The 23,053-nt window shown below is 46.3% G+C and overlaps 1 protein-coding gene across 3 annotated transcripts in view; it reads right to left on the bottom strand.

Annotated features, from left to right (window-relative positions):
• The window catches only part of Katnip (katanin interacting protein), a 165,695-nt gene that overhangs the window by 56,532 nt on the left and 86,110 nt on the right, over positions 1 to 23,053 (bottom strand). For all 3 annotated transcript variants that reach the window (XM_051192908.1, XM_051192909.1, XM_051192910.1), the window contains 5 exons: positions 16,769 to 17,033; positions 14,218 to 14,349; positions 2,176 to 2,345; positions 1,327 to 1,392; positions 37 to 143 (listed from right to left, as the gene is read on the bottom strand). In XM_051192908.1, the coding sequence (XP_051048865.1) occupies positions 37 to 143; positions 1,327 to 1,392; positions 2,176 to 2,345; positions 14,218 to 14,349; positions 16,769 to 17,033 (740 nt within the window). The remainder of the gene's footprint in view (positions 1 to 36; positions 144 to 1,326; positions 1,393 to 2,175; positions 2,346 to 14,217; positions 14,350 to 16,768; positions 17,034 to 23,053) is intronic.

Below are 23,053 nucleotides of genomic sequence, written 5' to 3'. Positions count from 1 at the left end.
TTCTGTGCTGGGTTCTACATCTGCTTTGGAGAGTACCTGCTTCCCAAAGTGCCCATTCTGTCCATGGCTTGGCTGCTGGTATTGGCTCCCCCTGCTGCCCGGCACAGCTCAGGATTGGTGGTCACTGGAGTGACAGCAAGCAGCTGAGGGCAGAAAATCTGATTAGACAGATATCCAGTGGAGCCCTGCAGCCTGACACCAAATAGGACAATGGTCAAAGGCATGGGCTTTCCTGGTACCTGGTCCTACCAGGTATGTGGGGACAAAAAGGTGACAGTGTCAACCTGGGGAAGGTCATCTTAGAATCCCTTATGTAATCTCAGATCATTCTGACCAGGGAGGTTCTGGGAAATAATCTTCTCTGAGCAACTGAACACTTCTGTCACTTAACTACCCATCATTCAACTCACCAGGGTTCAGCTTCCTAAGAGACTATACCCAACACAGACTCATGTGTGATTCTCTGTTCCCTTCTTTTGCCCATACCATCTAAAATGCAATGGGATATGATGCCTGTCTATAGGTGACTGTCATAGACAAAAGCTTGTGGGGGTCAGGGGTCAGGCTACTCAGGTACCATGAATGACAGGACAGCCAGAAATAATGGCTGGCTAGTGCCCAAGAAGACTGCTATCTAGTAGGACAAAGGCAATTAGGAAAGGAGAGAACTCATTTGGGGACTTGGGGTGCTGCCACCCTTTTGCATGTCACCCCCTATGACACTGAGCTTCTTTCTGTTCCAAATGTAGCTAGTTCATGGCCACCTTCAGTTGTTCCCAGCTCACTTTCCAGAGACCACTTGTCAGAGAAAGCATGGCTCACTCCCAGGCACTCTGTCCCCACATGTCCATCGGCTCCACTGATATACCTATAAGCTCCTTGAAGCCATGGGTATACTGTCTGGACCATCTCTGTATTCAGAACACTGGGAGCACTCGAACGCGATAAAGACATTTCCTGGGTGCTTTATTAATTCTCATCCTTTACGAGATGCCTGACTGGCCTGGATAGATAGATAGACAGAACTTATTTATTCTCAACACTAAGGCCTACTTCAGTGTTATCTCACTGGGAAATAGAAATGGAAGGAGGAAGCGAGTCAGAAGGCCTGGCTGAACTCCAGATTCAATTGCAAATGTGGCCAAGCCATTCAAGCTCCAACTTCTACAGTTGTAACATGGATAGAAGGCCAGTGTTCAGGCTGCAGAGAGGAGATCCTGGGCTGTAGAAGGGAAATGGCTGGGGACATTAGGAAAGTATGTTTGTGAGGAGGGGTGGAGGTATTATGTGCATGTCCATCTTGGTTGAGCTCAGCTTCACACTGACCTCTGGGCTGTCCTCCTTGGCCTTCAGCAGATTGGGGCATGATTTTGTTGGTGGATCCTCAGGATCCTGCAAAGACAGAATCAGATGACATGAGTAGGGATAAAGCCATTACTGTGTATTCCTCCCATATAAGGAGGACAGAGAAGCAGGGGCCCTTTCCACATTTCCCTGACAGACTGGGCAGAAGGCAAGCTCTGGGAATATACACCCCAGGTTCTGCTCAACAACCAGAAGAATCCCCTCCCCCGCAACAGAGCACAGAGCAGCATGGACAAGAATATGGGCTGGCAGCAAGGCTGACCTTGCAAAGATGTAACCCCAGTTGACTACACCTATAATCCAGGCAGATGTCTTCCTATTGTGGGGGAGCCTCAAGTGGGACAGGCTAAATGTCTCAGCAGCAGAACCAGAGACTGTGCAACATGCTGAGGAGTATATGAGGCCTCAGCTTCCCAAAGCCCCTGCTGTACCCCACCACTGACCTTCCAATTTGTTACTGGAGATGTGGGCATTCATATGAGTGAGGGAAGTAGGCCAGGGAACAACAGGGAGCCTGTGGCTCATGTTCTAGGACCAGCTTCAGGAAAGCCACAGTTTACTGCCCATTCAGCTACACTTGGCATCTTATAGAACAGACATCTTATAGAAATGGCCAGTGAGTCACAGGTTAGTGCTTGGTTGTCAGAAGTAACCCAGAAGCTGCAAGTGGGACCCTAACAGATGGAGAGCAGCTGTCCATAAACAGGTGAAACGCAGAGTCTGTGGTCAGAGGAGGCTCTGTTCAAACCTTGCTTGTCCTTGTGTGCCCCCAGGTCCCTCCTTTGCCCTCTACCTGGCAGGTGCTCATACCTGCTGTGCACTGGTGGGTAGCTCAGGCTCTTGGCTGAGGAACACTTGTTGCAGAGCTGCATTTTCCACCTGGATGGCTTTCAGCACAGCCGAGGCATCCTCCTCTCGGTCTTCTGCTGCATATGCTTTGCGAGTTGCTGACAGGGGTCTGTCTCTCCGGCTGCAAGGTCCTGAAGAAAGAAAGCAGAGATCTTCAGGTGAGTACTCAGAAAACAGCTCAAAATTCAATAGATCCTTTTGAGGGGCACTCTGTAAAAGAACTGGCCAGCCTCTTTAAAAATGTCAAGGTCTTGAGGGAGGATGGAAGCCTGGAGAACTGTTCCAGATTAGAAGTACCCAGATAGGCACAGTAGGATACCTCAGGACTGGGACCAGTAAAACACACACACACACACACAGACATATAGACACACAGACACACAGACACACACACACACACACACACACACACACACACACACACACACACACACCTGACCACCTGAGTTCAGATCCAAGCCATATAAAAATCTGGGTAAAGTCATGTACAACTATTCCCCAATTCTAGGGATGGAAACAGTTAAGGATTCTAATAGGTTTGCTGGCCTGCCAGTCTAGCTGAAATGGTATATTCCAGGTTCAGTGATAGACCCTGCTCCAAAAACTAAGGTGAAGATGCCATGGAGGAAGATATCCAACGTTAACCTCTGGCCACGACATGCACCTGCATGGGCATGCACACATGTACATACACACACAGAAATGGGGGAATCTGTGATTGTAGCAAGGAAAAAATATGAATATAGTCTGTGGCTTAGGTAAGTTTTATACTAATGCTAAGTACTCCAAAACTCTTGTTTGTGCTTGGGAAATCCATGATGCAGTGTTGAGTGCAAAGGGGAATGTTATCTATAACTTATTACCAATAGTTTAAGGAATAAACAAAGACAGAGTCATCCCTCAGTCTCTCTGGTCTATGGGATTGATTCCAGAAGATCACAGGTACCAACTCCCTCACATAAAAGGTATAGTGTTTGTACATAATCCCCAAATCCTCTACACTATAAGTCACCACTAGATAACAAAGGCTGTGTCAGTCACTATTCTGATGACTGGCAAAGGGGACAGAAAGCAGCCCCTTGTGGACACCAGGGCAGCTGTGTACATGTGGCCTGGTACAAGCTTGCTGAGGAAAAGTAGCCTACTCTCCTGCCTTTTGCAAACACTGGGAGATTCTGATTAGCTTCTTGTCTGGGCACTTTCTGGCCATGGTCTCCTCAGAAAACTGTATCTGAATGTAGGTGAGGGTGGTACTGGATGCTCATGGCTGGAGGAACTCACATAGGTAAAATGTTCACATTGACCAAAGCAATCTTCAGAGCCAATATCATTCCCATCACCAAAAAGCAAACAAACAACAACAAAAGCAACCAATCCAAACTCTTTTAAATTCATGGCTCAATCAGCTACATGCTTGTTGTGGAAGAGCACAAGGACCCAAGTTCTATTTCTGGAGTCCACCAAAAAAAAAAAAAAAAAAGATGCAAACCCAATGCTGGGGAGGTAGAGATTTGTGGATGCCTGGGGCTTGCTGGCTAGCCAGCCTACCCTACTTGGTAAGTTTCAGGCCAATGAGAGTCCCTGACTCAAAACAGGGTATGAGGAATAATATGACAACCAAGGTTGTTCCCTGGCTTCCACATGCATGCATACACATGTGCAATGTGCACACACACAAAATCATGCACCCACATACATATACACACACATACAAAAAATAAGCACAATGCTGACTAAAATTATTAAAAATTGGACTTGGGACTGGAGAGATGTATTGCGGTAAATAAGGATCAGGATAAACAAATAGGCCGAATAGATGTTTATTCAGGGAGAAATAACTTACAACCTAGACAGATGAACACCAGGAAATTCAACCCGATCCTCTCCTGTCCTAGTCATGCCAGAAAGAGAGAGCGCCTTCCTGGCCCCCTCTGACCTCCTTCCTCAGGTCACCTCCGCCCATCGCTCCACCCCCAATGGGCATGGTCAGTGCTACAGAAGGACTATGTCACTACAGAGATGGTTCCGTGGTTAAGAGTGACTGCTGCTCTTCCAGAGAATCAGAGTTCAGTTCCCAGCACCCATAGTAAGCACCTCACAACCATCTCTAACTCAAGCTCCAAGAGAACCGATGCTCTCTTTTGGCCTTCATGAACACAGAATGCATGCACAGACACATAAATAAAAATAAATCCTTTTTTTTTAATGGGACATAAACTAGGTATGGAGGTACACAGATTAGAAGACTGAGGCAGGGGATGCCTGGCCTCACACAAATAAACAAAACCACCCCCACAATGAAACAAATGGTTCTCAAATGGATCAACAGGGCTGGAGAAATGGCTCAGTGATTAAATGTACTACTCATCCAGAGGACCTGAGTTCAATTCCAAGCAACTATATCAGGTGGTTCACAACCACCTGTAATGCCAGAGTCTCTGTGGGCATTTGAACTCATGTACACATACTTACACAGAATTAAAAGTCATAAAGACAAACCTTAGGAAAGAAACATTCAAAATCTACTTAGGAAAAGAAGAGTCAAAGGGCTAACAAGTATATAACAAACACTCAACCACACTAATCAAAAGCACTGTGTGCTGTGGACCTCAGTTAGAGTGTGTGTGTGTGGAGAGAGAGAGAGAGAGAGAGAGAGAGAGAGAGAGAGAGAGAGAGAATACTAATTACCAGAATATCCATATTTATTGTAGTACAATTGGAGAAAGTTAAGTCAACCAAGGTGTTTCTTTTATATGGCATATGCATTCAGTGGAGTATCACTCTGAAGGAAAAAGGTCAGACTCCTGTTATTTGCAATACCATGGATGTAACTGGAGGATGATATGTTAAATGGCTTAAGCCAGGCACAACAAGAAATACCACATGTTCTTGTTCACTGGCAGAGACTAAACTATACAGCAACATAGAATTGAGTAGAAAGGTCCCTAGAGGTTACCAGGGGACAAGAGGATGCACAGAAGATACAGAGGCTGGGTGTTAGGATGAGGTGTAGTAAGATATGGGGGTTGGCTCTATTGTCTCATGGCACCATAGGGGGATTTAGTCTATAGCAGTTAACCAGACATTTCCACAGAACTCGAAGGTTCCTGCCACAGAAATGGTGACATCTGAGGAGATGGAAACCATCACTACCCCAGGCTGACCATCATGCATTACACCATAAACCAGCTATATACTGTTCAATGGTGAATACAATGACACCTGCCCTCCTCAGTGGCCCTGTGTTCCCAGGTCCCCAAACATGGAGTTCCCTGATCTGGTTTCCAGGGTAGCCAGTATGCTATTGACCTTGACTGTGGGTGGGACTGTGCTGAGAAGCACCCAGAAGAATGAAGCACATCTCTGATATTTGTGAGGGCATTTCCAGAAGTCAGACTATTAATACATTAACAGATTCTATTTTACATTTTTCTTTATTTTTCTTATTTACATATTGATTGAATGATTTATGTATGGGGGGGCATGTGGGGGGGTGGATGCACTGTAGAGATCAGAGGACAATTTGGTTCTTTCCTTCCACCATGTGGGTCCTGGTGATTGAATTCAGGTTGTCAGGCTTGGCAGCAGGTTCCTTTACCTGCTGAGCCATCTTGCCAGCCCTCTATGAAAGATTTTAATGAACTCTTGGGAAGTACCACTGAGGAAGGTGGAGAAGTAGGTGGTTAGGGGAAGCCTTTGAAACAAAGGTATACCTCATCTTCGAGCCCCACCTTGATTTGTTTGTTTGTTGAGACAAGGTCCCACTATACAACCCAAACTATACAACCCAAACTGGCCCAGAACTCAACACATTCCTCGGCCTCCCAGAGGATTACATGTACATGCCACCATGCCATGTTTCTAGTCACCCTGAGGTCAGCAGCTCCGATCTACTCCAGCCCTTCCGCCATGATGTCCCACCTGTAAAAAGGGCCATACAACAAAGCCAAGCGACCAGGAAATGAAACATTTGAAGCTGTGGATAAAAAGCCTCCCAGCTTCTCAACTGTTCCTTTTAGGTAACTGTCATAGAATGAAGACTCTGGATAACACAGCCAGGTACTAGCTAGACAGAGCTGGTGGCTCTTCTGGAATCTAAGCCAAGGTGGAGGATGTCCCTCTCAGCCAGCCAGAGTCAGTGACTGCAAAGGCCTGGGAACCAAGGCTGGCACTGGGCAGTGAGTATGCCTGCCAAAGTCATGTGACTAGGATAGGTGTGCTTCTTAATGGCAGCCAGCATTCCCCACATGGGATTGTGCTACACACACACACACACACACACACACACACACACACACACACACACACACACGAATGTGAAATCCTTAACATTATGGGAATCCAGGTTGGTAAATGGTGAAATGGTGATGAAGACCACACTTGGTGCAAACAGCCTTCTGTACCTAAAATAACCATGAGACAGGAGACCAGAAGTGAGGAAGCTGAAGGCAGTGGTGTTGGACTTCTCTGCTGGAGATCCTAACCCACAAACTGACTATGATTCCAGAGTGGCTGAGACAGGAATGGGCTCCCAGCCTGGTAAGAGGTACAGAGTAGCAGCTCCTGAACCACACCATACAGTGGGCTTCCCTAGTTGAGGGAGATACTGCTCTGGGTGCAAGGCAATGGCAATAGGCGGGACGGCTATCCCCAGCCTTCAGTGACATTACAGCTATAAGGCTGGAACAGATATGAAGGCACAAAGACATGATGGAAGTGGACATATCCATCACTCAAGAAGAAGTTAGAGAAGAGAACATCTGAGGGGAGTCTGGAGACAATAAACCCATGACTACCACACAAGGAGGCTGCTGCAGACCAAGGAGTGACAGGTACTAAGTCCCTAAGGAAGGCAGAGCTTGGAATGCTGAAGAATGATCAGGGGGCTGGAATGGGGCAGCAAGGTTAAAAATGGTTGGCAGAAGGCTGGGGAGCTTGCCTCTGGGTTCTTGAGGGACCACATGGGCCTCAGCTATGTTTTAAGGCCATCCCCATATTTTTTACTGCTACATGTCTGCATCTGGCATTCTAATTTCTGTCAAATGAATAGGTGGGGAAAACTCAGTCCCAAACCCTATAAGTCTCTGTTTGTGAATGGCATACGATCTCTAACTAGTGAAGCACAGCTGAAAAGCCCACACCTGCTGCAGCCCCTCCAGATGGTCTTGTGCATAAGCAGCTAGGACCATGTACGGAGCTCAAGGAGCCTCATAAAACGTCCAGTTGACAGGAGGACACCAGGACAAGAAGACTCCAAAACTCTCACAGCCCTTAACTACATTCCCCTCTCCCTTGCCCACAGCACTAAAAATTCAGTGCTCAAAGAGCTACTTGGTGACCCTTGGCTTTTGACTGACACTTTGTAGACATTGGGTTCAGAGGTCTGGGGCTGCACTGATGGTTCAGAGATAGTTAGGAGGTCCAGGACAAGGGACATGGTGGCCTCGACCACCCAGCACAGTGCTTGACTCTTTGGGAAAGGGGCCAGTCTTGTCTGCATGACAGCTTTGGCATACTCTTCTACAACTCAATCATAGGTAGTGTTTGTGCACTTCTAGCAATAGTATGCTATGACGGTGGGTATAAAATTGTCACTGTTCTCTAGGAAGAGGTTGGCTCTGCAGTTCTACCGCCAGGGCTGTACAGATACTGCCTTCCCAGAATCTGGAGTCCTCCAAGTCACACTGCTGACAGCCACCACCTCTGTGTGCTTCCTCCCACTGCAACCACCTTTTAACTCTTTTTGACACCCTCATCTCTCACTTGCACCAACACTGGCCTGAATGCCACATGATGGTGAATTTATTCTCATACTGGATCCAGGGACTAGTGGATTTATTCCCTTCGTAAATCTGAGCCACTAGCAAAAGCCAAATTGCACATTTTAATTTATCCCAAACTGCTCTTTTTAGATGGAGAACCATCCCTCTTCCAGTAACTCGACTCCCTTTGCTTCCCTGGCGCTTGGCTTTCTTCTTGTAGCTAAAAACAAAAGGTGTGTCATCCAGAACATTAGCCATGAATTCAACACAACACGAAGAACCTAGCACAAGGTGACCCACCTCCCCTACCACAAGGTGACCCACCTCTCTACCAGCTGTGCCTCAACAGGCTCTAATTCAGAACCACACAAAACTGACTCTGAGTACATTCCAGGGTCTTAGAGGGTCAACCAGGAACCCACTGCAGTGGGAAAGATGAAATGTGAGATCAGCAAGCATCCATTGTGTTGATCACAAACCAGCAGCCCACAGTGAAATATATGTGGGTTATATGCTATGGGACTTCTTTTAAAGAACTGCAGAGAGATGCTGTACTAGTCAGTTCCCTCACTGTCATGACCAAATGGATACCTTATGAGAACAAGAGAGGAAAGACCTCAGTGCTTCAGGACTGCCCTCAGTCCTGATTCCAGGCCCACAGAAGGCAGAACACTGTGGCAGCAGGATGAGGAGGAGGAGGCTGTCCACCTCATGGCAGGTGAGGAGCAGGGAGGAAGAAGGGGCCATGGCAAGGTTCCTATCTAGGCATGTCCCCAGAGACCTACTTTCTTCCAGTTTCTAGAACTTCCCAAAACAGCACCACCAGCTGCAGACCAATAATTCTACAAATGTGACCAAAAGGACATTTCCTATTCAGACCATGATATTTGCTACTGTTATGAACTTAAACGCAAATATCTCATTTATGCAGAATATCTGATACACAACCTCTGTGAAAGGGTCATCTGACCCCCAAAGGCGTTGTGACCCATGGGTTGAGAACTCCTCTAGTGAACCCTCACTAATACACTGCTCTAAGATCCAAAATACCAGGAATAGCAGGTGATCTGAGGTTTATCAGAAAGACCAGTGACAGGCACTTTCTTGTGTAAACATGTGATGATTAATCTTAATTGTCAACTTGATTAGCTTAGGAACTATTTGGGAGATTAGTGAAACACACTTCTATGAGTCTGTGAGGAGTTTCCCAACAAGTCTAGACCTTTAGAGTCCTAACCCAGTGAAGAGAAATATGAACTATGGTGGAAATATGATGTCATTATTAGGAGCTAGTGAAAGGTTGAATGGGGTGGACCCCTAGAGACACATCCCTGGGACCTACACTTTGCACTGGCCTCTTCGTGTATTCCTTTTTCCTCTGCTTCCTGTCTACCACGAAGAAGTTGTTCCCTGGCATATTCCAGCCACCGTGATATTCTGTTTTAGAACAGACTGGGAAACAAATTCAAGTGACCAGGGAATAAACCTTCTGAAACCATGAGCCAAGTTAAATCCTGCTTCCCTTAAGTTGTCTCTGTCAGCACAGTGCTGCAGCCACAGCCACTTAAGTACGATGGCCTGCGTGGCTGGCTCGGATGTGAAAAGAACATGCAGTTGCTTCTCTTGTCCTCATACAAGGACCTTCACAGCACCCATGGTATCATTCAGGGAAACACCTCTTGTACAGTCTTCTCAGACTAGGTAGATCTTATACATTTCTCCCTGCCCACAGAGGCCAGGAAACATGGGGCTCTTGAATGCACACTGTGAATATTAGAAAAGGAGCATTTGTTCCCCCCACTCAGACTTGCAGAGCAGAGAGAAAGGGAGCCTGGAGGCCCTGGGCCATCTCTGGCCACTGATAAAATGCCTGCCTGCCTGTGTGACAGAAGTGGTTCCCACAGTGAGTTTCTTCACCAGCAACCTCAGAGGCAACAAGAACCCTTGGGAAAAGATGCTTAGGTGTTTAGATCCACTGAATCAGATAGTAGGGGACTGGGCACATTCCATTCTGAGGAAAACACAACCAAGTTCAAAAGAGATAGCTTCCTGATAACATACGAGTGAGCATCTGAACCTCATAGGCCTAAGGCCCCACCCACAGATGCAGGCATTTTGTGTCTATGGTGAATCATCAATTCATTTCCTTTGTTTTTAAGGCTCTCTGATTTCTTCTTCTTTTTGAGACAGGATATCATGTAGCCCAAGATAGTCTCAAACTCTCTATGCATTTTGGTCTGACATTGAATGCCTGATCCTCTTGCTCCAGTTCTCAGGTACTGGGATTATAGGTGTGCATACCCCAGCATAGCCAGATGGTGTGAATGCAGGTGTGCATACCCCAGCACACCCAGTCAGTGTGAATGCAGGAGTCATACCCCAGCATAGCCAATTGGTGTGAATGCAGGTGTGCATACCCCAGCACACCCAGTCAGTGTGAATGCAGGAGTCATACCCCAGCACACCCAGTCAGTGTGAATAGCAGGTATTCATACCCCAGCCCACCCAGTCAGTGTAAATAGCAGGTATGCATACCCCAGCACACCCAGTCAGTGTGAATGCAGGTGTGCATACCCCAGCATACCCAGTCAGTGTAAATGTAGGAGTCATACCCCAGCACACCCAGTCAGTGTAAATAGCAGGTATGCATACCCCAGCACACTCAGTCAGTGTGAATGCAGGTGTGCATATCCTAGCACACCCAGCCAGTGTGAACTTTTATCACTCCCTGTTAATGAGGACTGACTGTAATGCTATGAGACCCTGGACTTTGACATATGGTGCTTGTGCTGCAGAGGTTTGAACAGGAACACTAACTACAGGGCTGTCAGCAACCCCTAACTCAACTCACACTGACGGTGTTATTGTATTTCTGCAGCTGGTGGCTTATCTTGGAAAAGTGTCTCTGATATATCACTTCCTTAGATCCTGAAAACAAGGACAGCAAACTTTCTGCATCAGAGACAAATATTTCACCCACCTTCTAGAAGACAAGAGGTCTCTGGGAGGATATCCTATTAGTTTTAGAAGGCGTATGGAGCAATGCAGGGCAAGAGTGAGAACCAGGGACCACGACACTGAGTGAGGAGAATGGTGCTGCTGTATGTTAAATGTATGTTTAATTGACAGAAGGTCAGTGGTATAGGCTTGGCCAAAGGAAAGGAGATAAGATGAGAAACAAAGTTTTAGAGAATGCAGGCAATGGGTTACCACTCTAGAATGGCAGACTAATTAATTTAACAATCTTTCACTGAAGCAAACGTAGGAAACTTGGTCTGAATATTACAGAAGTTGGTTTGTGAAAAGGAATCTATTTGAAGGCATGTCCCTATGGGGAGGGAAGGGACTGTGAAATAAATAGTACAGGGCCAGGAGCAGGCAGGCAGAAGCTGAAGACACCTGAGGGGCCTCCTCCTCAAGGTGCTCAGGATGCTGAGAGGAGCTACCACACGCTGGAAGCTGAGCACTGACAGTGAGAGCGACCTGGAAACAGCTAGGAGTGAGGAGTGTAGAAGGGTCAACAGTGTAGATGCCTCAAGATTACTACTGACTGTAAAAAACAACAACAATAATAACAATGTCTAATGGGATTTAAAACCTGCAGGGAGTTAAAATGAATACGATAGCATTTAAAACCAGAGGAGAACAAACATTTCGAGCTGGAGGTCTTTCCACTGAATTAGAAGCGGTAAATGTGCTAATTTAAAGTAGATGCTAATAAGTCAGGGATGCACACTGCAATCTCTAGTAATGAGTAAAAGAATAAAAGAATGTATAACTAACAATCTAACAGGGAGGGGAAAGAGGAATAATATAAGGCAATTGGTTCAAAAGAAGGCAAGAGAGGGAAGAAAGAGGGACACGAAACAGGCAAAGCAAATAAAAACAGATAATAAGATTGCAGGTTTAAACTCAAATATATCAGCAATTGCATTAAGTGTAAATGAACTAAGTGCTCCTATTAAAACACAGACTGTTGGAGGCTAAAAATAAAAACCAACTGCATCCTGCTTACAAAACAACAACAACAAAAACAAAAACAAAACAGACCTTAATATAGAGATGTAGGAATTTTGAAAGGAAAAGAATGGAATAAAGATACAGACCATAAACACTGGCCAAAAGACACTCTATGACTGATGGCAAAAAGTGATACAAGTGATGAGAAGCAACCATAACAATGAAAGGCTCATTTGCAAGAAAGACTGTGAGAAGTCTTTTTATACACCCAAACCACAACCAACCACCCAAATGCAAGGTAGCATGCATGAGCAGCTCACCCTCAGTGTCTACAGGACAATGGGATGCTGGCTTCAGTGCCTTCTCAGGATGTCCTTCGCCCATGTACCCTTAGTGGTGTGAACTTTCCAGCTCTCTCTTCCTAGTGCTGTGGTTTGAAATGCACTTCCCCTGTAACCTACACCCATAACAAAGCCAAGTGCTCCATCTGGGCTCTGTCAAGAGACTATGATCCCTCATCCTGGAGAGAGACTCCTTTGGGTCTACTGAGTGATGCTGTATCCACTGTGCACTGTCTGCAAAGCCATCTATGGCTGGCCTGGTCATCAGTCTGCTGGCTTCTGAAGACAGCTTTAGCCACTGTGATCCAATTGTACCTAGGACACTGTGGTGACAAGACCAGCTTTCCACTTTCACCTCAACTATTAAAGTTGAGATATTTGGCTGCTAGAGGAGCCAGGCACTGAATATAGACTGTGACAAAACATTAACCTTTCATGGTAACCAACTTCATACTGATAAAGCTGTTCAAAGTGAGGACTCCATCTCAAACAGTGTCTACAGAACAATTCCCAGAAACTGTGTATTCAGATTTGCTATAAACACCTTTGTGGTATGTGGATTCCTGTGTGTTTATGTGTTTCTTTGCCCTGGAGCAAGGAACATGTTCGCCTCAGGTACCCATCATCCATCCCTGGGCTCCTTCTCACTTCCTATTTTTTCCCTTTTCCCTCATCTCCATCTCCACAATCTGTTAGACCATGGCTAAATTTGGAGAGAAAAATATTATGAATTACTTAATTAGGCTCTGCCAAAGTGACAGATGAGATGAATTTTGAATCATATCTCCTAAGACGATATTGATGGGCTGGTGTTGTGGCTCAGTGGCACTTGCCTATTAAGTGCAAGGCTCTGGGTTTAGTAGCCAGACACACCCATTGAATCCTAGTCCCAGCGTATATGGATGTGTCTTCATTAGAAAAAAGGATCTCTGCAAATGAGGAAGCTAAAATGTAGCCACAGAGTGGAAGCAGCGTGACTGGTGTCTACAGAACTGCTAAGTGTGGACACAGAGTTATACACACAGGAGAGTGCCATGAGCATCACTCATTCTGCCACAGAAACTGCTAAGTGTGGACACAGAGATACATACACAGGGGAGTGACATGAGCATGGGCCATTCTGCCACAGATGGAAGGGAGCCTAAAGCAAATTTTCTTGCACCTGTGGAGGATGTCCCTGCCAACACCCTGCCTTGTCTAAGCAACTGTGGATGGCACTTTGTTCAGGGAGCCCTAGAAACAAATCCAGTGTACAAGGTGACTTTGGTTCAAATATGATTTGCCTTTTAAAGGTGGTAATATTAACTATGAGTAGTAATAAACATGTCAGGGCTGGGGTGTGGACTGTATGGGCTCTCTGATGCTTGGTTTTAATTGCCAACCTAACAGTCCTCCTCAATGAGGGACTATCTAGGTCAGGCTGGGCATGCCTGTGAGCATGTCTTGATTATGTTTATTGATATGGGAAGAGTCAGCTAAGAAGCAGGTGACACTCTTCCCTGGGTGTGGACTGTCTAAAAAAGGAGAAAGCGAGCCTAGAGTGAGCATGGCATTTGTTCTCTGCTCTTGACTATGATGTATGTAACTAGCTGCTTCAAATTCCTGCCTTGATTTCCCTGCCACAGTGGCATAACATAACCTAGAGCAGTGAGCCAAAATCAGCCCCTATCCTCTCAGTTGCTTTAGTGTGGATACTTTATCCACACTAAAAGGAAAATGAAATGAAATATAGGTTCCACACCCAGCATTGGAAAATGTAATTTAAAATATTAATAATAATAACACTTTAATGAGCACTAGAAAAAAACTTCAGCAACTGACTCAGAGTCAGCTCAGCCCTCCAAAGAAGGTAAGGAAGAAGAAGCAAGACCTTCATCATGGTGCCCACTGGGATTACCCACCTCACCCCCCCCAACTCACTCAGGGCCCCCAACTCTTACTGGAGCAGGCCCTTTCCTGGTCCGGGAACACAGTGGGGGCCTGTGGATTCAGGACTGACTCTGGTTTGCTGGGGATGAAGGCTTCAGCATTGTCCTTCCGCTTAGCAGACAAAACCCTCTCCATTTTATTACCTGTGGGGGAAGCAATGGATTCTGTCAGCCACTGAGCAGAAAGCAGGGCATTCCACTCAGACATTTGTTTATCATATGCTCACTTATTCACTCAACAAATATTTATGGAACTCCTCTGTACCAGGAATCTTGCTAGTAGGAGATTATGGGAATCTATAGATAGTACTGATAGATAAATGAGATGCTTTGGAACAGGCACAGGCTTCAGGGGCTAACACTTCCAGACAAGAGAGGTCCTTACCTAACAATGTGTGCACACACAGAGACAGCAACTGTGGTGAGGCACTTGCTCAGAAAGTTAGGGTGGTTGGCAAGCCAATGAGGCGCTGGCTTTAATTGGTGCAAGTAATGGTGCCAGCAAGGGCATTTTGGAGATGAAGGGGCACAGTAAAATGCATTTGCAGTCCTCAGGGGCTCATAGTTTAGCTGGAGAAAAGGACGGCTGAACACATGAGAAAATAGGATGCAGACAAGAGTCACGAAGCACAGAGTCAGAGGACAAGGCTAGCAAAGGTATACAAGGTGGTGATGAAAAAGGATTCCTGTGGGTGACTCGCGTATTGTCAGGGCCACCAGGTGTGGGAACAGCACAGACAAAGGCTCAATGAAGGCTTGGAGCTGAAGCCTGCCCTGGCTGGAGGTTCAGACATCTGCCAAACCTACCCTCTTCATATCAGTTTCCAAAAGAGCCCTTAGCACTAGTGGCACATAGGTGACTTGTGATGCCAGGTGGCAGGTGGTTTGTATGAACTTGTGTGTATGTGGTGCTGGGGATAGCATCCAGAACCAGGGTTCAGGCATGGTAGGCAAGTGTTCCACTCTGAGCCCCAGGTCCAACCCTGGATGCATTGCTGTATCTTAATGTATATTGGAAGATACATAACTAGCACGTCAAACCTTTGAGGGCCACAAAAGTCACACACACAGGACAAGTGTAAGGAGGAGGATCGAAGGAGATGAGAAAGTACCTAAAGATCCCAAAGGCAGGGACAGTTTTGGTCCCTGTACTCGGGGACCTCCTGTCCTGGGAAACAAGCAAACCCAGGAGGAGACTATGCAAGCACAAGGTGTTCATTAACTTACTACACCTGCTCACACTCAATGGGCTCCAGCACAATGACCCTTTTCCTGTGCCTCTGCACACCAAGTGCCCCCTGTCCCCACCCCTGCCCCTACCTCCTACCCCCCACCCTGGAGCCCCTGCCCCAGAAAGATAGGGCCCATCATTAGGCCAGCATTACCTCCTCCGGGAATGTGGCCCAACTACTCTACTCCAGTGACAGCCGTTCACCCCCACCCGCATCTAGGTGTGACTGTCAGAGGTCACCTTCAGGTAGTGTCCCCACCACTCAGGCCCCACTCAGTAGTGTCCCCTCTGCCTTCCAAGGTTGTTTTCTCAAAAACTCCTCAGGCAGACAGCAGCTGTTTTTGCCTGCCTTCTCCCTTCTTATCCCTCAGGTTCTCCTTAGCCATACCTTCTCTAAACATTAATGGGCGGAAGCTGTTATGAGTATGTTCCCCCCCCCCCCCCCGCGATCTGGGCCCACCACTGCACCAGCCCCCAATAATACACAGAGACTCTGTATTTGATATAAAGCTGCAGGCCAGTTATTAGTTTCTTATCGGCTAGCTCTGTCTTAAATATTAACCCATTTCTGTTAATCTAAGTATTTCTACGTGGTCTTATCTTACCGGAGAGAGGGGCTGGTGTTCTCTCTGTCAGTCCACCATCTTGGATCTCCTCCCTCCTACTTGATCTCTCCTCCTAGTCTCCTAGTCCCGCCTATCTTGCTTTGTTATTGGCCAACAGTGCTCTATTCATTAACCAATAAGAGAAACATATTTACAGAATGACATCTCTCATCAGGAGGCAGTCACACCCTTTAGTCCAATCGGTTAGCCTGGCTCATCTGCCTCTTAGAGATTAGTTCTGAGATGGCAGTGACCTGTGGTGGACTTGTTACTGGGACTTCTGAGAGCTAAACCTAGGATGTTCAGGAAAGAGAAGCCAACTTTCCAGTGATGCTACAAGGTTCACATCTCTTGTGAAAGCAACTGAACCTCTGAATGCCCGCAAGCTGCCTCAGAATGGAACTAACTCAAGGGAAATCTGGTAGAAGAGGGGAAGCAATACAAGGGAGAAGAGGAAAGAGGGCAGTAGGGAAGGCAATAGGCCCAACTCCAGCTCTGACCTTTACAATTACCAAGACAATAACTAGTGCCTTTTGCATTAGCCAGGTGGAATGCAGATGCCACAACATTTCCCACAACACACTGCAGCAGTTCCCATGGGAAAGCCTTTCCCTGTCAGCACACAGGGCCCAGATGTTTCCCCCTGGCCTGGAATTCACTTGAGCTGAGATTTCAAGCACTGTGGAACTAGGACTAGATACACTAGATACACATGAAGAGAGCTCACTTTTAGAAGCTGGGTTAAACCCCATCACCACAAGGGTGTCTGTGTCCTGGGGAGGCCAGCCTTCCAGCTCCTGGTCCTTGGGGACATCCTTCTGCACTGTGTCCTGGCTGGGAAGAGGGAAATCATCGCTGGTATGGCCTGGCAGTACGAGGTCCTCGGTCTCAGTCTCAGAGAGGACGTCTTCCTCAATAGAGTCGTACTCATCACTGGAGCCATCCTCCTGCGTCTGGAGGTCTGTGCTGAGTCCCAAACCTTTTCTCAGCTCCTGCAGAGAGCCCAGGAGACACGAAAGGTAAGGACTTGCATGAAAGCAGATATTCTGAACCAAAGAATGACTCCACCCAATGTCCAGCAGCATCTCAGCCAGGATGCTGGCTGGTGTTGCTTTGAAGAGGGGAATGAACATGAGGGAGTGGCACTTATGGTACTGTACTAGTCACTGTTATACTGCTGTGAAGAGACACCATGGCCAAGGCCATTCTTATAAGAGGAAGCATTTCATTGGAATTTGCTTTCAAGGGTTAGTCTGTTATCATCATTTATATTTATTGCATATAAACTTAAAATAAGTGGGAAAACTCAAACTGACTGATGATGGAAACCCGGATGTGAGAGCTGTCACTGGCATGGGTTCAGGAAAATGAGGGACAAGTAGCTGGATGAAAGGGATCCTGTTGTATAGAAAACTCTGAGCCAACTGTGTCCTGAGGTTCCATAGGACACAGAGCTTGTCAGTGTGGAACCTGGGTCTTTAGCTGGACAGATTTCTAAGTGGTAAGTTGAAGGTCTGCTTTTCTCTAGCTGGTGAGCAAATTACAAGAGGCAGGAGACACATCGGAGGGAAGAAGTGCCAGGGGAAGGGGACCAGGGCCTCATTTCCTTCTACCCAGCTAGCAGAAGAAGCTAACACTGGGAGACTGACTGTCAGGAAAGCATGTCCTGGAGAGAAACCCAAGACAACAGCATAATCTCCCCTGTGGTTTGTGGATTCCTTGGGCCACCTTAGCAGAGTTAGGGTTATCCAGGAAAGATTGGGGAGGAAAAGGAGAATCTAATGGAGGGAATCCTACAGACATCCATAGTAAGCCATGTGGTTTCTTAGAACATCCAGCCTGCCAGAAACACTTAAGCCAGAATGGGATGGAAACATGGAAGGCCAAATGAAAAAGGGCTGCCAGAGCAGTCTATAGGCAGGGAAGATGCCAAGAGAGACTCATCTGCAAACACACTGTCCTCCCTGAGGAAGCGAGACCCTGAGGACTGTACCAGGGGCTGAGGGTGGAGGGCAGACACAGAATCGCCCCCAGGCCTGAACTCTTTGAAACTGCTTGAGTAGAGGGTTCCTTTCTTCCTCTTGTCTCAAATGTCTATGTTTGTTGTTCCACGGGTAAATAGAGGTGAATTTTGCTGTAGGTGGCGGTGTGGGTGGAGGGGGCACAGAGAATGGATAACAGTAGACTTAATGAAAGTCTCCAAAAGATGTTCTCTGGGACCCGTGAACATGTGTCCTCCTATGGCAAAGGACCTTCCCAGATGAAATTAAGGATTTGCTGAGATCACCAAGACAGGACTGAAGGAATTATGGGGCAATCATAAGAGGCAGGAAGAGCAACATCAGCAATATCTAAGAATGGAAGCAGACATCCGGAAGGAGAAAAGATGCTAGGCCGCTGGCTCTGCATGGGAAGCATGGGACCAAGCAAAGCAGGTGCTTCCAGGACCCAGATTCTTTCCTGGAGCCTGCAGAAGAAGCACAAGCATGCCAACACCTTGAGTTCAGCCTGATGACAGTGAGTTTGAACCTCTGACTCCCAGCATTGTCAGGTAAGCTGCTAAAGCAATGGGAAGTTGCAGCGGCAGCAGGAACACAATATAAATTTGTGTCTTTTTCAGTTCCTCCTATAGTCCCACCCCATATCAACACCAGGACTGGTTACTTAGCAACTGCACTACTGTCTTGAGCATACTGGGACTTGGTAAACACTTGCTGAATGAGTAAATTACACGGAAGCCTGGATGGTGACTTAACAGAGATAGGACACTCCTCTACACTTAGAGGAGGTGACAACAATGACAGGACCCTTAGCAAGTTCATTTACTCCTCTGAGCCACACTTTGACCTCCATCATTTGACTTACCATGCCCCTGATATACTGCATTGTGATAATAAAGCCATGGTCTGAACTAGGCATAGTTTTCTCTAACAAGAGGATGTTTGGCAATGACTACAACCATTTTAATCACAATATGTGTTGATAGAGTGCTACTGACAGCTAGTCGGTGGGAGCCAGCAATGATGCTGCTGGACTTGCTGGAAGGCAACAGACAACATCCACTTCAAAGAATGTTCTAGTCACAGTGCTGACTGTGTTGAGGTCAAGAAGCCCTGCATTAGTCAAGCACACACAAAAGATAATGCTGAGATGGTCTGTGCAGGCTTCATGGGAGCCACTCTGAGGTCCTGGCTCAAGTCATCAAAGTCTGGCTGTGGTAGGCAGTTGGAGGTCAACAGACTTACTCTTTCTCTCCAGGGAAACATGAGTTTCTGGGTGGCCTGCCGTTGAATGGCAGCATCAGCTTCAACTCAATCTTTTACAGCAGAATAATGATCTTAGCTCTGTACAACACTCAGGTCCTTCTCATTTGATCTTCATAATAACCCGGTCAGACAAAAAACCTGAAGCCCTGTGACCATTTGAACTTGGTAATAACTCTCAATGCAGTAAGCTTAAGTTCCTAAGAAAAGCCCTCCCTTCACGGACCCCTATATTGTCGGCCCAGATACTTTTTTTCACCCCAAGACAGGGTTTCTTTGTGTTGCCCTGGTTGTCCTGGAACTAGCTGTGTAGAACACACTGGCCTGAACTCAGAGATTCACCTGTCTCTGCCTCCTGAGTGCTGGGATTAAAGGTGTGCACCATCAACCACCTGATTCCAGTTACTTTTAAAATAAACAAATGGGAGCCAACCAGGACTGTAAGTCCTACCATTGTCCTTGAAATCCACTCTGTCCTAGGGCCCAGAACAGTCCCTACTGACATCCAAAGTGGAGTGAATCTCATTCCATAGCTGGTTCCAGGCAAGAGACATCTGGATGCAATGAGACATCCAGGGCCAATGAACAGGGTTCTTCTGTTACTTCGCCACCTTCACAGGGCTGCAACTCCACATTAATGTGACTGCAGCCCTATATTTATAGGGATCCCTAAAGAACAGAGCCCCTCAGTTTGTGTGACTTCTCACAGTGATTAAGTGGCAGATGTGGAACTTCTCTTAGCCACTAATCCTTACTCCTAGAAAACCCTGAGGTAAGACTGATTCTACTACATTCAACATGACCCACCAACAGGGAACATGATGGGATAGTTCTCCATCAATAACAAAGACAGCCATTCCATAAGAGATCTCCTGCAGCCCACTAGCTCCTGGGTTACAAACTGTTCATAGCACACCACTTGTGCCTTAACTTTAGAGCCCATTCTGGTGTGTGTGTGTGTGTGTGTGTGTGTGTGTGTATGTGTGTGTATGTTGTGTATGTGTGTGTGTGTGTGTGTGTGTGTGTGTCTGTGTGGTTAAACACTGGGAATGGAACTCAGGACCTTGCACTTGGAAAGTGAGTGCTGTACCATTGATCTTTAGTTCTAGCTCTTGATTTTATAAATCGGGGTATGCTGTGCTGATGGCTAGTCACAGTAGAAACAAGAAGACAAGACCTCTATCTACCCTCATGGGAGCACAGTGTGCTGGGGGGAGCGGGCAGAAAGGAAAGCAAATGGCAATTTCCATGCCTCAATGTCAATTCATCATTTAGTAGTATTTCTCATGACAAAGAAAGCGAATAATTTCAATAATCTCTGTTTCAACCTGCTTTCTCTGTCTTTCATAAATTGATGTAAATGTAAAGAGCAAATAGTATTTATAAGTACACACACACACACACACACAGAGAGAGAGAGAGAGAAAGAGAGAGAGAGAGAAAGTGCAAGCGAGAGTGCCTGACTCAACTTGGCTGTACTTTTTTCACTAAGGAAAAGACTCCATTTGCTGGCAGGAGGTGAGAGACCTGAGAAACCTAGGATGCTCATGTGATCAGAAACCATCTGTTCCAGAAGCAAGGGAGGCTGAGCTACGAAGAGGCATTCCCATTCCCTCTAGAAAGAACCATTCAGAACCTTTCCATCTGTGAGAGCAGGACCTTGGCTGGGATGGTGACTTTGAAAGCCAATCTGCCTGCACTTCAAAGCGGCGCCCTGCTGTGGGATCTATAAGGGGCTTTGAAGTTGTCACCCAGAATTTTCTCTAGGAAAACTTACTTTATACTTTGCTTTAAAACTTAATTATATTTAATTTCAGTGTTCAATGTTTCAAATGCTAAGTTCAGGAACCAAAGCTGTCCATGTGGAGGCCAGAGTGCAGACATCACAGGGACTGAGCTGATGACTGGGCACAAAATGCCCTCCCCATGGGGAACTGGAAGAGGTAAGGCACAGAATGCTGAAGACGGAAAGCATGGCTATAGAAACCACTACTAAAATGTAGTCAGAGTTTGATGGCCAGGAGTCCAGTATCTGTCCACAAGCCTCCTTTCTCTAGTGGGTTAAGATTAAATTGGGTGACTACCAAAAACCAATGTCTCACAATGACAGTAACAATATCCATGTCATCAGTAACAGCCACCACAGCTTCAATTGCCAAGCTGCTGCTGTATACCAGGCACCAGTTAGACCTGCTCTATACCTCGTTTCAGCCCTCTGACATCCTGGTGCAGTGAATGGCATCATTTTGGCTCAGTGGGATGAAGAACAAGCCCAAGGTCACACAGCGGGTAATGGCAGAACTAGTGTTCAGCTAATGACTGGCTGAGTTCAGGGCTAGGCCACTGACTACCCTGATTCCCTGCCAGGTACCAACTCAGATCAGATGTCTCCAGAAGCACTGAAGGCACATGCTGGGTGACCACTGTCATTGATCAGCAGGGAACCGGTGACCTTTGACACACAGCTGTCAGGAGCTAGTACATGTCTTAGAGTATGTGTTATGGTTTGGATGTGAAATGTCTTACACAGAATTGTGACTTGAACCCTTGGTCCCTAGTCTATGCTACTTGGAGAATGGGTAGAAGCTTTGTAGCCTGGCCCTGGCTTCAGTCCTCTCGGCTTCCTAGCCTGCTTCCATGTGCATAGCTGTCCTACTGCCACCTACTAAGCCAACCACTCTCCTTTGATGGAGTAACACTTCTGGGTCCATGAGCATCCCTTAAAGTCTTTTCTGAAACTGACAGCACATGTTGAGCATTAGTGGATGGAGCATTCATTGCACCTGGACCATCCTTAGAAAGTGGAATGAAGTGGGTCTAAGTTCATTCACACAACCCTCCTGAGCGGGTTGATTGACATGTTACTTTTTTTTTCTTCCTTCCTTCCTTCAAGAAGTATTTTTGGGGGAGGGTCAGTGAGGTGACTCAGTGGGCAAGAGCAATTGCCTCATGACTTGAGTTTGATTCCCAGACCACATGATAAAAGGAGAGAAACAATTTGCACATATTATCCTCTGACTTCCATTGTAGGCTACAGTACAAGAACACACAAGTGTGCATGAATGAGTGCACTACACATATATACATACATAAATGTAATTGTTAAAATTAAGAATTGGAGCCAGACAGATGGCTCAGAGGACAAAGGTGCTTGTACCAGCCTGATGACTTAATGAGGTCAATTTCCAGAACCACGGGGAAGGAAGACAGCTACTCCTACAAGTTTTCTTTTGATTGCCACACATGTGTACATCCACACGCAAATAAACAATGTAAAAAAAAAAACTTAAAAACTTTTAAAAATAAGTGTTTTTGATGAAAATGTCTGTCTCTCATAAGCAGACACAGCTGGTAAAAGACTGACAGAATAGATGACACTCTTGTTCTCATGGGACTTGGGAGTGGGCAACCAGGCAGCCAATTGATAAGAGACCTCCCCCAAAAGCCTAGAGGATCTCCAGTCACAAACTGCTCATAGCACATGACTTGACCTTACACGGGGCAGGTAAGTATTCTACCACTGAGTTATAGACCCAGCTCTGGGTTTAGTTTTCCAAGTTATCTTCAGACTTTCTATGTAGCCCTGCTTGGACTAGAACTTGTGATTCTCCTGCCTCTACCTCTTGCTTTCTGAGTTTACATGAGTGTCTCACCAGGTCCAGGTGTACTCTGTACATTTTAAAATCACATTCTCTCTATATCATTTCCATAAAACTACCTAAGAAAATTTGGCTTATACTATGTATGGT

The sequence above is a fragment of the Phodopus roborovskii genome, unplaced genomic scaffold (genome assembly GCF_943737965.1).
Source record: "Phodopus roborovskii unplaced genomic scaffold, PHOROB, whole genome shotgun sequence".
In the NCBI taxonomy this organism is placed as follows: domain Eukaryota; kingdom Metazoa; phylum Chordata; class Mammalia; order Rodentia; family Cricetidae; genus Phodopus; species Phodopus roborovskii.
This window is presented reverse-complemented; position numbering and strand designations above follow the sequence as displayed.